The following is a 17,360-nucleotide window of genomic DNA, read 5'->3' on the forward strand; positions in this document are numbered from 1 at the left end:
ACCGATTTTTAATAATCAGATAACCATTACTCTATGTCATTTCAGAGTGATAACCCTTAAGGGTTAACTTTTAAGGCAAGCGTTTTGGTTCTTTTCAAAGGACCATGCTTTTAAATTGTGATAAAAGGACATATTCAACTTGGAATTTATCATTGGGTAATACTATTTAATAAAATATTATCTGTTATACAACTTGACAATGTGTCTGTGAAAATAAACCTTTAGACCAGAGCTTGTAAAACAAAAACAAAAACAAAAAAATCAATAGCCGATTTTCAATGTCACGTCATCGTAGCAATACTCTTTAACATTTTGTGTTTGGAACAACTTATTCCCCTTGTTAGATAGATCCCATTTCACATGAGGATCGCTAGGAGACTAGGAGTTCAAATGTCTCTTTCATTTAGGTTAAAGTACTGAAGTAAAATTCAAATTTTCTAATTTCTTTTGAGATCATTATCCCCATCACAGTCCCTAATCAGCTAATGAATACCCTATTTAAATACACAACTTGCCCATGTCCATGACATAACCCTAACCTACCAACTGCCTCCTTTACTAGACCATGACATACATTGAAATATTGAATGGAAGCAAACCTAGACCAAGACATACATTGAATGGAAGTAAACCTAGGTGTACTTTCGTTTTCACACAATTTATCAAGTTGAATATCGGTTCCTTCACCTAGCTTTAACAGTTCCAAGTAAAAGCTAATAATAATAATAATATAAACTACCTTTTACTGCAAAATTTCTTACTGATTATCCATACCTACAATGGATAAATGTAAAAAAATGTACAGACCCCCAAGATGAAGAAAACAAAGGACTGGCATTCTAGTATTCTACCACTCGCTTTTTTTTACCCTCTATGAGAGCAATATAACAAAATGACAATGACTAAAATAGTTCAAAACTTTGTTGCACAAGAATAAGGTTGCATGTTAAACTCAACTGATGCACAACTTGTGCAGGAAATTGTTCCACGAAGATAATCAGCCACTCCTCGCTTCCGAGATGAATCCAATTTGTTTGGAGAAAGCCTTAAAATTGATTTCCTCTGCTAATAAATCAGTCTTGGCTCTTCAATTTACAACGGGATTATCAACTGGATGCAGCTCTGATCTTGTTATGGCTCTCCATACCGATTCCATGGCTGAAGTTATTTAGCAAGGATTCAATGTGTTTAACTTCTTTTGGCATTGACCCAGTGAGGACCTGACTTAAAAAATAGTGTGCATTTTAATATCAATCCAAGCTTTATCAAATGAAGTTGATCATCAATCAGTAATCAATCAGCTCTTCTTTTATTTAGATGAAGATACAAATAGGTGGCACATTTCTGGACTAATGAAAGAGAAAAATCCAAGCCAAAAAGCACCAATGCCTAAAATTCTAGGAAAATGATAAACCAAAATAATATGAAGAAAAAAAAATATATTAATCCAATACCATTATCGAGATATTACATAAAATTTTACAACAAAGTTGTTTTTGGGGAGAACCAAAAGGCCGTTCAGCTTATCAAGAGTGTAGTCAGAATATAACGGTCAAAAGCCACAACTATTATGCATAAAGGACATTTTTTTTCTTTTTTCTAAATTGTATTGCTCACAAGGGCTGAAATACCAAATCTTCTCAAGCAGTCAGTAAACAATAACAATTAAATTAAGTTTAAATCTAATTTATACCTCATAACCAGTTTCTGTAATAAGGACCTCATCCTCAATCCTTATCCCAATGCCTTGATACCTGCATAATACATTCTCAGTCCTCAGCATTGGATAGTACCTAAATTTTATTAGAACATCTAATCCCAAGAAGCTAGAAGGTTTAATGTTATTACATCAAGTTAAGAGGTATCTAGCAAAGCAACACATTTAAAATGCAGGGAAGAATTTGGAACTTAACTATAACATGTCATAAAAAAGAAATAGAGCTAACCGCAATGATAATAAAAGCAACTAATCGAATAAATGACATACACAAATCAAGAATAGTAATAAATAATGTACAGAGCAAGTTCAGGGGAAAATTATCTTAAGTCAAAGATTCCAAATTATGAGAGAACAGGAAATTAGTCAACAAAACCAACTTGCAATGTTCATAAATAACTTGCAAATTACTCAACAGTACATGATAAATTAGCTTATATACACGATAGAGTAGACACAATTACTAATGTGTTAGAGAGTAACAATTAGGCTGAGATTTTATCTTTGATGACGAGGAATCCCTCTAAGGCAGGGTTACTTCGTGTAACTACTCCTGTTGAGTAAATCTTGGATCTGTACAAAGCGCTCCCTCCACACGGATCGGGTAAAAGAAGGCTGGCTCCAAGGGATTGTTTGCATTCAAGGGGATTCAAACTTTAGACCTGATGGAAATACCACCAAGACCAAAGCCTTTACCACTTGAGCCAACCCCTTGGGAGAAGGCTGAGAAATTAAATCTGGTTACTCTTGTATAAGGCCTTCCCCACTCAATTCACTATAGGGGCATGCCCCGCACATCACTGGAGGAGAAAAGTGCAAAAGAAAGATAAGATGCTCTAGCAGTCAGTTTCTTTCATAATGAAAATTCTGCAGTGAGTTAAGGCTGGTGGGTAAAAACCACTTTAATTTTGCACTGCTTGAGAAAGCAAGAGGATAATTATAAAATGTGCTAAGGGCCAAGCTCATAACAAGTCTCAATACAACCACAAAGTTAGATATAACATTTATGTCAGGAAGTTCAACAAGTACCTCTCTGGACCATCGAAAAAAGATGGGATGTAGATTCCTGGTTCAATTGTTATCACCTATCCATTTGTTAAAAAAGAGGTCAGAATTATAGTAAACAAATCAAAGTAGTTATGCTAAAAGAAATGCAAGTGGACACATACACCAGGCAAAGTGGCAGTTGGCTGCTTATCATACTCACAAGGGGTAAAACATTCACTTGGGTACAATAATACATCTGATTGGCTGGCTTTTGTATTCCATTCACGCGTTGTGAGATATAATTTAAAGCATATTGAATACCATATATTTCTCATTGTTTTTCGAAGACAAATACACCTCAGGAGATGGAGGGTTGCTGAACCCTATAAATTGATATTTGTTAAATCTAGTATTTTAAACAGGCTGGACTGCAGAAATGAAGATAAAATTTGCATAAGCGAGTAAAACCCAGAAAAGTAGCTTGAAAATACACGATAATTCTCTCTAGATACCAATAATAACACAATCTTCTTGATCCCCTAGAAAAAATAAACAAATAAAAACTAAGCGGCCGCCCCCACCCAAAAAGGATGTGCTAACATTATCTTATCATCATTGGCAGCAACAATATACAGGATAGTACAGTATCTGAAGGTATCAAAAGTCAAATTGTTGTTCAATCAGGAAGGCAACTTACAACACCTGGCTCCAAAGACCGGTAATAGCTGATCTTAGAACAATCATGTACATCCATTCCCAGATAGTGACCTGGACAAAAAAAAATTGATTAATTACATTAGCAATTTAGTACTTGTTACCTTCTTAATTAATCAATTTTAAATTTGAGAAACTAAAACATTTGGAATACTATGGACTGGGCATCAAAGGTAATCAATCAATAGGCTATACCTTTTCTTGTCTAATATTTGCCAAAAAAAATTAAATAACAAATGACAGGAATATATGTCAAGGAAGTGTATAGAAACCTATAGAAGTTGGGTTCAGCTGATGGTAGGAACTGCTTCCCTCACTTTTCAAAATTCCAATCTCCTTGAGTCCTTTTCGTAGCATTTCAACCTATGCAAGTACAGTTTTACAAGGATTATATCATTAAAGTTAAACATATTTTAAGCTTAAAGCAGCTTGTAGGTAGAACACAAGACAATAAAGCCCATCCAAGCAACCAAATGGCAATTATATACTTCCACAAGGAGAAGGCCCAACAGGTAATCTCTATCTGTGAAATATAGTGATGACTGTAACCAATATGATACTTTTCTTGACAATTTAAAATTAGTTTATAGTTCAGATGGTTGTGAATTTAAAATTACTACACAATATAGGTGCCTTTGTAGCAAATAATATCATGAAGTTAGTAAAATAGACAAAGATACAGACATAAAACACAATGAAACAAATACAAAGAGATTCAATCTCTCTCATAGATGAAAGGCTATTCTTTGCCTTTTATTCTTTTTATAAGCTCTTATAGATGAAATTTTATTCTTTTCTAAATACAGCTGATGCAAAGGAAAACCAGAGAATAAAGAAACAGTTTAGATTTACAGGATCATACTGAATAATTGTGTATTTGCTGTATGGTAGCACCAGGTTTGCAAAGCTTCAGGCATTCCTTGTTTGTTTGTAGTATAAGATTATAAAGCTCTTCCTGAAATAAACACATCGCCAGGTATAAGAGGTTGTAAGAAGAGAATATTATGGTAACAAAAGTTGATATGTTACAGAAAAACTCCAAGAAAATAAGCCGACAGCAATGATTACTTCGCTATGAAGCAGAGCAGGCACTGTCATCATAGAATTCACTTAGCTATGAAGCAAGAAATGTTAAAAACATAAACTATTTCTAGGCATGAAGAGCATGATAACAAAATGATCAACCTGGGGATGAGTTTATATCTTTTCTTAATCTCCCTTTCCTGGGGATGAATTATGCATAACCAAATAAAGTCAGTCATGGATATCTCTTGTGGCTTTCAAACATTCTTGCTATTCTCCTAGTTTTTCTAAAAGCAGGTTCCATATAAACTGCATAACTTGTTCAAACCTCAAACATTTTGATTCTAAAACATTGTTACTCATAAAAAACCTTCATGCCACTATGAAACCTACAGTTAGAAATACACCCGAAAATAGCAAAGAAATAGAGAAGGACATATTACTCCTAGATTCGAAGGAAAGATTGCATAGGACACAGAAAGAGGACTTAAATCATTTCAAAGTCTCGGGACACTTTTATCAGAGGTCGTCAAATTTTAGATTTTGTTCTCATTGCCAATGCATGTATAGATAGTCGGCTCAAATCTGGCGAGCTGGGAGTGTTATGTAAAATTAGACTTAGAGAAGACTTATGACCACGTGAGCTGGGATTTCTTGTTATATATGTTAAGGAGATGTGGTTTTGAGGGAAAATGGTGGAGTTGGATTGCATACTGCATATCCACTATTTGGTTCTCTATTCTGATTAATGGTACTCCCAATGGCTTTTTCGATAGCTCTTATAGTCTGAGACAAGGTGAATCTTTGTCCCCCCTTCCTTTTTGTTATTGTTATGAAAGCTCTGAGTTGAATGATGTCAATCGCGGTAAATGGGGGTTTTATTTCTGGTTTTTCGATGGGGGCTAGGCATGATGACTCTCATCTCCTTTTTGCCGATGATACCCTTATCTTCTATGGGGTTACACCGGATAATCTATTTGAGATATGTCCTTTGTTTTGAAGTTGTTTAAGGGTTAAAGATTAATTGCCAAATCCGAATTGGTCCCTCTTGGCAATGTACCGAATGTGAACGGTCTAGCTCGTATTCTAGGTTGTAGGATTTTATCTTTGCCCTTGAAATACTTGGGCCTCCCTCTAGGTGCTCCTTTCAAGGCTAAGTTTATCTAGGATACAATTATTGAGAAAAATGGAAAGAAAATTAGCGGGGTGGAAAAGGAACTATTTCTCTAAGGGTGATTGGTTAACATTGATCAAGACTACACTTTCCAACCTTTCTACATATTTCCCACCCTGGTAGGTGTTGCTAATTGGCTAGAAAAATTGTAGAGGGATTTCTTTTGAGGTGGTTTGAACAACGAGTCTAAGTTCCATCTTGTTCAATTGAAGGATTGTACTACCCTTCATCTTGGAGGTTTGGGAATTAGGAATTTGCTCACTTTCAATCAGGCCCTTTTGAGAAAGTGGATATGGAGGTAGGTTGTGGAGAGAGAGGATTTCTGGCGACATGTAGTAGATAAAAGTTTGGCAAGTGGTTGGATTGGTGTCACAAGCGTCACATTATAGTAATGGATTGGTGTTATATGTGTAAAAAGCATTAGGAAAACTCCCTATCATCTCCTCCTTCATTGTGATATTGCGAGAGTCATGGAATTTGGCCTTGCCTTCCATAGTTAACACAGGAAAAGCAGAAAAAGCTTCTCACAAGCAATCCCAAATAAAACAGGAAAAGTTTCCTTAAGAACTATATCCCCACACCACATATCATGCCAAAATTTGGTCCTAGCCCCATCCCCCACCTTAAATCTAGAAAGGCCTAAAAATTTCTCCCACCCTTTCCTGATGTTCTTCCACAACCCACCCCAAAGGCACCTGCAGGCTCTAAGGAGCACCAACCTCCCCATAAACTACGAAACTTGGAATCCACCGCAATTCTCCACCAAGCTTACCTCTCGATCCCATAACGCCACAACCATTTGCCTAACAAAGCCCGGTTGAACACCACCAAATTTCTGATACCCAGCCCGCCTTCTAAAATTGGGTTACAAACCTTAGACCAACTCACCAAGTGATATTTGAACTCATCACCAATCCCTCCCCTTAAAAAGTCTCGTTGTAGCTTCTCAATGCGAGCACCTACACTTACCGGGAGAGGAAAAAGAGACAAAAAAAATACATGGGGAAGTTGACAAGAGCACTATTGATAAGAGTGTCTCTACCACCCTTGGAAAGGTATAACCTTTTCCAGCTGGCCAACCGACGTTCAATCCTTTGTATTTACTATTATAAAAAGAGTGCTGGATCTAACGGAAAGATCAACTTTTGAGAATGATTTATTGAATGAGTGACATTTTCGGTTCTTTGGTTTTTTCTAAGCTATTTGATGGCATATTTATTTTATAGAATTGAAGTCGTAGTACTTTTCTTCTTCTTCTTCTTTTTTTTCTATCGCTTTTGCTACATCATGGCCCCTTGGATTACATAGTAATAGTCAAATAGATACACAAGATAAACAAGTACCATTGAGGCATGAGGAAAAAGCATTTTATACCCAAGAATATAAATGCATATAACTACACATTTTCATGCAATGTGGTTTGTAGTATGGAGATTAACCTTGACACTCCATACTTCTCAAAATATTGAAAATGGAAAACTATTCACTGTACTAAATTGATTAACAAAATACCCGACCAATAGGAAGGACACAAGAGGGGGGGAGCATAAGCAATAAAAATTGTTTCCGAGAATGGTGCTTATAAGAAAACATGAAAACCTTGATTTCAAGAACTGTTTAGTAATAATCATTGTCTAGGAAAACACATGAAACAAACTTTACAACTACATTACTTAATAGTTTTGAATTTTAAGGACAAGATGGGGCATGTCATATATCAGATAGTGAAAGGACCTTCAACATAGCATACTAGACAGAATAGAAACAAAATTCCATTGGCACATACTTGAGCAGAAGAGAAGCTACCACAGGGTGGCCAGGTGCGAGTAAGATCACTAACATAACTGTGCAACTCGCACCCAACATCCATCAAAACAAGCTCTCCATCATTAATCTGCAAAATGAATTATAAACTATTACAATCATGAATTATACATGTACAATAAAAAGTAGGGAAAAAAACACAATTTTACCTCCCTGTGATATACCCTAACCACATTTTACCTTTTTCAATTTTAAAAGTGACACTAAACCTCCCTCTACTTTGGAGTAAATTGAAACCGTCAGCCTTTCCATCCCACTCAAACAGAAATGTGAACATAACTTGCAAGTGAGTTAATTAACCAATAAAATAAAAGCATTCACTATTTGTGTCCGCTGTCACATAATATTTTTCCTCTTCCTCATCCCTTATTTTACTGGCAAAGCCCAAAAAAAATAAAGAAAGAAAGAAGAAGAAGAAAATATGATTTAATCTCAAAACTTTCAATGCATGGAATAAGAATTTCCAGATCTGATTCTGCTATTATTAATCTCATCTATTTTCCTTCCCTATAGCTCCACTGCACTATGGTCACTCACGTGCATAGTCAAATAACCCACCACCAACAAAAATTGTGCATAGTCAAATAACCCACCACCAACAAAAATTGCCATCCACCATAGTTAACACCAACCAAACCCATGGCCCAAAATTCAAATTTACAACCACGCATCAATCATCACCACATAACCATCAATAAACATCACCGCCTAATCATCTTAAAACCCCTGGTAAACCCATTATCATCAATCTTTCATCCCATCACCATCCCAAAATCCAAGCCACTGCCCAAAGCTAATGAACATAAAGCAACCCCCAATCAAACCCTCCATACCTACCACACTGCTTACAATGCTGTTGTGTTATCAACCTCCATTCACAAACCAACTTCACCAAAACCCCATTTAAGGGTCGTGGAAGATTCCTACAAGCAAAGTGAAAATTTGAAAAGGAATCATCTTTAATAAATATTCATTTAGTGCAGAAGTTGTACTGAAGAAAACTCAATAACAATAGCAAGAAAAATGTTCTAACATATCTATTGTTTTGTATTTTATGATTTTGTAAATTGATGAAGTAGAAGGAGGATTTGAATGTGCCGAGGTGATCGGTGTAAAGAACAAAAGAAGCAATTACTGTTACTAATAGCATCCTTAATGCCAAATTCTTCACCATCATCTTTTCCCTCAACCAATAAAGCCCAAGTTGTTTATTAGGTCTAGAGAGAGAGAGAGAGAGAGAGAGTAGGGGTCGTGTAAAAAAATTGATGAGATTTTTATGATTGACTCTCAAGTCGTGTGCAAATCACTTGTATATTTTCCGTTTGTTGAATGGAAAAGCTAACCATCTCAATTTAGTCCAAAACATCTAGAGATTGGGCGTTGCTTCTCAGAAGTGAGTAAAGTAAAATGTAGTAAGGGAATACCAAAGGGAGATAAATTGTAAATTATCTGAATTTTCTTTTTTATTCTTTTTAGTGACGATAAAAACTAGTATTGCTTTCATTTATGGCCTTACTTTCTGATCATTTCGAGAATAATGTATAACACTAGCATTAGGTCCACCACCAACCACAGGGTTGAATCTGGTAAGAGATTTCAAAAATTAGTAAAACATTGGCAAGGAGCTTGCATAGAATAATATTGAAAACCCAGAATATAATCCAGTCTCGTTTGATACCTCAGCAAACAATTTTAATTATAAAAGTGGCACATATAAACTGGTTAAAAACTAAATCATTCTTTTAGATCCAATCCTCCAGAAAGGGGGACAAACTTACGCCATTCTCTGAGCACCTCTCATTCTGCATTCATATTCAACCTTAGCGGATAGTACGCCCTCAGAAGGATATGCCTTTGAATGAAACATTGTCTGCAGAAGGGCCTACCCAAGACAAAAATACTTATTACACGTTCAGGGAATAATCCAATTAACATTACCAAATTATTATGTTTTACATAGACATAGCATCAGTGCGAAGCTCAGTTACTACCATAAATGAAGCAATATATTTCACTGTGAAAGCAAGGCTAGCATAATAGAAGGACCCCCCCCCCCCCCCCCCCCCCCCTTTTTTTCTCTTGTGTAAATTTTGTGTAAATGAAAGGGGAAATGAGCAATACCAAAGGAAATATAATGGATCTCCATTCCTCTCAGAATTAAGGTTTCTAGACTCCAAATGTTTTATTTGATATACTTATCAAAAAAAAAAGTTTTATTTGATATCCAAATAACTAGGCCTTGAACCAACTGACTGTGTTGGGAATGTCATTCTTTTTGGCTGTCCAACCTTATCCAAGGCCATAAACCAGGCCAACTAATTGTAGAAGCAAACAGGCTTGTAAACTTTTTCTTAGAAATAATTGCAAACCAAATAATTTGGTAAATCTTTTCAGGGTGAAAACCAACTTGTTGAGTGATCTCACTCCGTTTATGTCATGAGAAAATAAATTCACTTCCAACAAGTAATAATTACTATGGTATGACAATGTGTTCCTGTAGATGCCATGTTGCCATCTGTCATGCAATCTCATAGAATCTTTACTACATATCTCACAAATTACTGTCATGCAATATTACTGTCATGCAATATAAACATTATAACAGGTCCCTTCAATCAAAGAAGAAATGTGCCTAGCAACTGCTTATTTGCAAAGTCCAAAATTGGCAGTAGCGTAGACTTGGAAGTACCTGGCAAGCAACTGATGCAGATTCTCTCATCAACGTAAGCTCTGCTGGTGATTTTTTCCAACGTAACTCATGGGTAAAACTAGACAGATCTTCCACTTTGCCATTGTTAGCTGCCTTCTGAAAGGGCTCCAAATGCATATATGTTGACATGGCTGTCTGCTTATTGTGGAACAATTTGGAGGATCTCCTTATTATTTCTGGAAGAATCTGCAGTCAATAAAACATAAGTGTTGCCATTGTGTGAATAACAAAAGCTTAGTAAATAGGTCATGTCAACTTCAGATTGAACACTTGGGTAGCACCCATGGTTCAGATAATTAAAAAATCAATTGGTGATACAGTAATTTTCTTGCAACACCAGTTGTCAGAGTTTGTTATGAATGAATGTTGATCAAATGTCACACTTGTTTATATAAATTAGGTTAATTGTTTCAGATACATTATATAGTGATTCCAAGATGCATTACCATGGATCCATTGATAAAAAAGGTAATTGGCATGCCAAAAAGTTACACAATTAATGCTTACAGCCAGAAAATATGGAATGTCTATGTCCATGACGCAATTCTATGATTTCAACACCACCTAAGTATTCAATTTACCTCAGGTAATTTTCTCATTGGATATGCTTTATCAGCCTTGAACGTCTTCAACGCTGCATCAACTCCTGCAATTCGCCCTTGCCAAATAACATCCTACATAAATAGAAGAGAAAACAAGTTAAGTCGCTATTTGAATTATTTCTTGGACAGATTTTTCCTCCAAACTAGGTTGGAGGAAGTTCCTTCAATTCGGTCTATAAAAATGACGTCCCTTGAGCATGTGAAAAGCACATGCTTTTTTAATTGCATGGACAAAGTTGTAATGAATTTTATTAAAAAAAAAAACATATGCATCTCACATGCAATTAAAAATATGGACACATGTCATTTTTTTTGGATTAGGTTGAAGTAACTTCCTCCAAACTGGGTTGGAGGAAATCTTTGTCCGTACTTCTTTATCCATGTAAGATATACAATAGCCACAATTCAAAGGATAAGTACACATGCAGATTAATGTAACTAGCTTGCCCAATGACAGCTTTCTCAGCCTTGCAGCATGTATAGTAGTAGTGACATCATGAGTCATATATGCAAATTTGGGTATACAAAAAATAAATAAATGAAGCACTAAATAGATGTTTGGATATTAATCTAATTTCATGCCCCAGATTGCATTTCTAGAGAACCAAAAAATCATAGGAAACTGATGCCATTTCTGCAGTAAATATGTAAGAGAAATGATCCCTACACTCATTTCTCACAACAGCCCCACAACAAGCTGACGTGGCTGGTAGTATTTTATTATTTTTTTACAAAAAGAAAACAAAACAAAACAAAAAAAGTAATAAAATATTACCAGCCACATCAGCTTGTTGTGGGACTGTTGTGAGAAATGAGTGTAGGGATCATTTCTCAATATGTAAAATGTAACAGAACTCGGTAATGTGTGGAGAAAATTTCATTAAACAAGATTGGACATACATAAGAATCTGCTTCTGGCATGAACATGCATAAACCACACTCATGACCTAAAACCGCCACACTTCCAGGTTGTTGGCAGCCAGTAATATATAAATAATCAGCATCTTGCCGAAATGTGTAAGGCACAACATCTGTCATCATCTTTACAGGGGCAGCTGCAATGATGGCCACACTCTTTTCTGGGAGAAGATCCAACAATTTTTTTCTCCTTGATATGTATTCCTCATTAGTTATTCCAGGAGTGATCTCCCCTTCTCTGAGAAACTGAAAAGGCAAACAAAATTAAGTCCATATCTATTAAGGAAAATTAGAAACAGCACTATATACAAGGCAAAATCACCATCCTGCACAAGAAGGTGGCCACAGTAACATGAATGTTCAATTTGCTAGTCGCTTTGTGCACACAAATGAACACACATAGATGTTAAGGAGGAGAACCTGCGGATGAGATGCAGGAGTTGGCTGTCCAATATCAACAACCTTCTTTGTACAATATGTACGATAACTTGTAACCTGCAAAGTCAACTCATAGAACATCAAAGTTAGACTATACCTATGGAGATTAATGAATTAGTTATTTAATTTTTCACAACAGAAAAAACTTAGACCTATCACGTGAATTTCTACACCACCAGCCCAATAAAATTGAACGCACATTTCTACACCAGTGAGGAGGCATTATGAAAATTTGAAGAGGGGAAAATCCTTGATGTCTTCATGTCAAAAAAGAAACTAAAAAATAAAAAATAATAGAATACTAGAATCCACAAGCATCAGAAACTAGATGAAAAGTGAACCACAAACCACAATTGACAAAAGGGAAAAAAATAACAAAAAGGTAGCGAGAAAAGAGTAGTTTTTACTATCACTATAATATTTATGAATATCTCACACCAATTAGAGAGTATATGATTGGCAATCTTATTCTCATATACAAGAATAGATAATACACTATGTAAACTGTTGAGCAAAGCCACAAACTACAGTTCCGCAAAAGCCAAATATTTAAGTCTGAACATGTTTTTTTTTTCCCAATCCAAAGAAAATTTTGTAAATCCCATTTAACATACTCATAAACTATCGTCAAAAGCTACAGGATAGTTGACGACCAACAATTTTAAGCTCTATTTCACGATACTCGAGTAAATGGCCTATTTGAGTAGTACCCACGTGATATTCCGATCCAAAAATTAGAAAAACCAAAAGCAAAAATAAAACCCAGAATTGTAAAATTGGGACCAAAAAAGAAGGAGGAAATTCTTGTTAGTTGTTACCAAAACCCCAATAGAATTGATATAAAATTCCCCTCGAGAAATCTTCATGGACAACCATCAAATTTTAGACAGAAAGTTAAATGTGATTTCACAAAAAAGCAACCAACTTTAACAATATTAGAAGCTTCAGTTCAATACAAATGGGATATTTATAGATTCGGTGGACGATCTGAGCGATGCCCACTTCATAATTCAACCCAAAAATTATAAACCCTGTAATTTTCTTTTGGGAAAAAAAGATACATACTTGTACTCGAACGAACATTAGTGTTTTCAAAGTACATACTTGTTTGAATGAGATCCTCTGCAGCAGTTTTCTTACGAGAATCTGCATTTTGTTGCTTGTTGCTCTTCTTGTTTTGGTCTTCCCTCACTTAGATAGATACTCTCTGAACAAACTACCAAACTTGGTATCACTGAGATTTTCAGTTTAGGGTTTAAGGGTTCGAAAAGTTTCTGACTTCACAGGTTGGGTGGTGGGCAACGCGCGCACAGACATGCATAACTAGGGGTGTAAACGAGTTGAGCTACTCGTGAACTTACTCGAGATCGGCTCGAATAAACTCGGCTCGTGCTCGAATCGATTATTAAATGAGCTACTCGTGAACACGAAAATCAAACTCGATTATTAAACGATGCAAACTCGTATAAACTCGGCTCGACTCGACTAAAGCTCGTGAACCCGCTCGTATAAGGATCGACTCGTTTATTAAGGCTCGACTCGTGTATATATATATACATATATTAATGAATAATATACTATGTGTATTATGTAAGAATAAATTAAGTAACAAATAACAATAGTTATTAGTCAATATATATTAATTGGTCATATGTATATAAAATAGTAAAAGTAAATAATATCAATAATTAATTGTTAGTCATATGATATAATGACAATCTAGATACTTAATCAAATTATTCATGTAATATAATAGGATTATAATTTATAGGATTATATAATCATATAATAACATAACATTGTACCATACTACCATATGACATATAAATATAAAATATGCAATCACTTTATAATATTTTATGAGTATTATCATTAAATATTTAATAATCATTACATACGGATTGTTAGATCATGTTAATATGTTAAATATATTATCATATGATAATACTTAAATCATATGAGCATATAATATTAGTATTATTAGTAGGTAGTTATGAATTATGAAAAATTTGATAATTATGATTTATGACTCATAAATTTATAATAATCATACTTAATTACTTATTATAGATTCATAGATAATCTCATAAATCAAGTGATGTGATATGATTCATAATTCATAATCATAAATATATATACATATTAGTAACATATATAACTATACCTATATATAGTTTAGTGTCATATATGATATAGTATACAAATTCATACTAATATAATGGTTTAGTATTTAGATACATTTAATAAGTATGATTTATGATTTTAAGTATTTAATAATTATTAGTAATATTTAGATGTAATGACTATGTATATAGATTACGTACGTAAGTTACAGTAAGTATGGATTCACATTATTCATATGATATAATGACATTTATGAAACTTAATCATATTATTCATATATAATAATAATGTGATTCATACAATCCCAAGTTAAGTTATTAGGATTGAAATAACTTATATATTAATTATAACCACAATTCATAAGTTATAAATTATCATTATAATGTAGATCATATGATTTAAATTTGTGCTATATAACCGTTAGATATGATCTAATTAGTATTATCAAGAGGCTGAAGCTATTGTGCCATATGTCATACTTAATTTGCCAGTCATATTATCCATGTAATATAATAGCTTTATATAATCATATAATAATATAACATTGTGTCATATGCCATATAATCACTATATCAGTTAAATATGATTATATGTTATAAGTATTATCATTAGATACTTAAGAAACGTTAGATCACGTGATTCAAAATATAAGATGATATGATCATATGATAATACTTAGATCGTATAATTATATGAAATATGTACTATCAGTACATAGTTATGAATTATGATAGTTATGATTCGTAATGATCATATTTATCATAGATAATCTTGTAAGTCATATAATTTGATTCATATATATAAATATATAACTTAAGCTATATGTATACAAATTCATACAAATAAAATAATTGGGATCTAGCTAATTAGTTACAAAGATTAAGTATGTTTAAAATTATAAGTATTTAATCACTATTAATTATACTTAAATACAATGGTTAGCTATATAAATTACATATGTAAGTAAGAATTCACATTAATCATATGATATAATGACAATTTCAAAACTTAATAACATTAGTCATATACAATAACAAGGATTATGATTATGATTATGATTAATTGAAATCACCAATGTGTTAATTATAATCATGAATTAAGTATTATCATTATAATTTATATCATATGATTTTTATGATTATATATATTATAATTATAATTTAGACCCCATTATCATATAATCTAACATTGTGTTATATAATTATTAAATAATGTGATCTAAGTATTATCATTAGATTAAAAAAAGAAAGAAAGTATCATTAGATACATAGGACCATATGATGTTATATAAATCGTTTGAGAACTACATTTTTAAAAATTGTAATTTGAAAACGCAGAAAATATACTTTTTCAAATCGCATGCAAGATTGTGCTTTTTTGAAAACACATAATTTTAAAAGCTAAACTACGATTTTGTCAAACGCTTAACTGTGTTTTTAAAAATCACTTTTTTCAAATCGCACATTTTAAAATCGTTATTTTAAATCGCACTTTTTAAAATCACAAACCCAAACAAACCCTAAGTATATAAAATAAGTATCTAAGTATCTAAATAAAATGATTAGGATTGAAATCACCAATATGTTAATTATAACCACAAATTAAATATTATCAGTAGAATTTAAATCATATGATTATATGTATTATCATTGAAATTTAGATCACATGATCATATGATCTAACATTATGCTATATAATCATTAGATCATATGATATCAGTATTATTAGACTAAAAAAAAATATTATTATTAGATACATATGACCATATAATAATTATCATTGTTAATATTATTATTATTATTATTATTATTATTATTATTTATAAACATTGCCTTATTTTTTTATTAGAAAAAAAAAGAATTAAATTACTTTTTTATTTCTTATCTTTTGTATAATAACCTTACCTACAGAATATCTTAAATTGTTCTACAATTTCAGCAATATAAATAATAGTGAATAGAGCTTAATCATTAAGTTTAATACGACACTGAATTGTCATATATAATTAGTTTTTATTTTTTCTAATACATGGCAAACAGGGCCACAGGGGCATTAATTGCGGCAGTACACCACACGCACATGGACCAAGGCTGCTGAGTGTTGACGCCTGACAACCAATGCTTACCAGTTACCGAGATTTAATCCATGCCATTGGATTATTTTTTTCTTCAATCCCAGCCATTTGTTTTTGAAATACGGGTTACAGCTATATGCACTGATACCACGCCTGACAGCCCATGCTTTTTTTCTTTTCTTTTTTCTGAGCAGTGACAACCCATGCTTACCAGTTACCAAGCTTTAATCGATAGCGTCTGATCAATTTTTTTCTTCAATCGCAGCCGTTTGCTATTGGAATATGGGTTACAGCTATAAGGCACTAATATCACTAAATATTATATGATGTTTCAAATTATGATGAGCACACTCTTTTAAATAGTATCTAACGACTTAAACAGAATCATCAAATTAGTGATTATTATAAACGGCCAGGATCGCAAGTGGAGCTGATTTCAGCTACACACGTGTAGAGGAGAAAAAAAAATTTAAATCCCTTATCATGATACTCATCCCTTCCGTGCCAATTATTTAACCCCTCAAATCTCAGCCATCAAACCACAACCACAACTCTGAGCATTCACTTCCCCTCATTTACGCAACCACCCATAGTAGTCATACGCCCCAAACAGTCACAACCTATCAATATCTTCTCCAACTCTCCAATCCACTCCAAAACCACAATTTCCCAATCTTCATATCTCTTATGTTCTTCCCTCTCCCCTTATTTCGTTTCTATTTCAAATATTCCATTCAGACAAACACCATGAACTTCTCCTTCCTCATAACTCCTTGGCCCTTGCGTAGCTACTAAGATCTTCATTGCCAAAGGCCGTTATGGATTTCATTACAGAAGTGGGTGCTGGTGACGAAGTTGGGGTGTCTCGTGAAAGCCATAAAGATTAAGTCATTGAAGCAGATCTACCTCCACTCATTGCCCATCAAGGAGTGCCACATCGTGCACTAGATCGTGATATCATTAGGCAAATTTAAGTTATGTTATTTAGAAAAGTTAATTAATAAAATTTGTTCATTTTTTCAGTTGATTTTTTTTTTTCAAAGCTTAAAATGCTC

At 33.6% G+C, this 17,360-nt stretch overlaps 1 protein-coding gene across 2 annotated transcripts; it reads right to left on the bottom strand.

The window, feature by feature from the left end:
• Nucleotides 1-714: 714 nt before the first annotated feature.
• LOC133851232 (intermediate cleaving peptidase 55, mitochondrial) lies at nt 715-13,438 on the bottom strand. Of its 2 annotated transcripts, none has more exons than XM_062287561.1 (14): nt 13,212-13,435; nt 12,090-12,164; nt 11,652-11,915; nt 10,731-10,823; nt 10,129-10,335; nt 9,218-9,321; nt 8,956-9,022; nt 7,402-7,509; nt 4,281-4,373; nt 3,691-3,781; nt 3,402-3,472; nt 2,747-2,802; nt 1,694-1,754; nt 715-1,220 (listed from the first exon to the last, which is right to left on the bottom strand). In XM_062287561.1, exons 1-14 carry the CDS (start codon nt 13,257-13,259, stop codon nt 1,107-1,109), a joined length of 1,452 nt encoding a protein of 483 aa, XP_062143545.1. In that variant the 5' UTR covers nt 13,260-13,435; the 3' UTR covers nt 715-1,106. The 2 variants fall into 2 exon arrangements, 1 of the variants encoding a protein (XP_062143545.1); XR_009895772.1 differs by having other exon boundaries at nt 1,142-1,220; nt 3,407-3,472; nt 13,212-13,438.
• Nucleotides 13,439-17,360: the final 3,922 nt, after the last annotated feature.

Source organism: Alnus glutinosa, chromosome 12, assembly GCF_958979055.1.
Source record: "Alnus glutinosa chromosome 12, dhAlnGlut1.1, whole genome shotgun sequence".
NCBI classification, from domain to species: domain Eukaryota; kingdom Viridiplantae; phylum Streptophyta; class Magnoliopsida; order Fagales; family Betulaceae; genus Alnus; species Alnus glutinosa.

Excerpts from the sequence above, each read along its gene's own strand:
- LOC133851232 (XM_062287561.1), bottom strand. The coding sequence starts at position 13,259 with ATGCAGATTCTCGTAAGAAAACTGCTGCAGAGGATCTCATTCAAACAA. Across the intron at positions 4,374-7,401 it reads GTAGCTTCTCTTCTGCTCAA|GAAGAGCTTTATAATCTTAT; the intron begins GTATGTGCCAAT and ends TGTTTATTTCAG. Across the intron at positions 1,755-2,746 it reads TTTTTCGATGGTCCAGAGAG|GTATCAAGGCATTGGGATAA; the intron begins GTACTTGTTGAA and ends TGTATTATGCAG.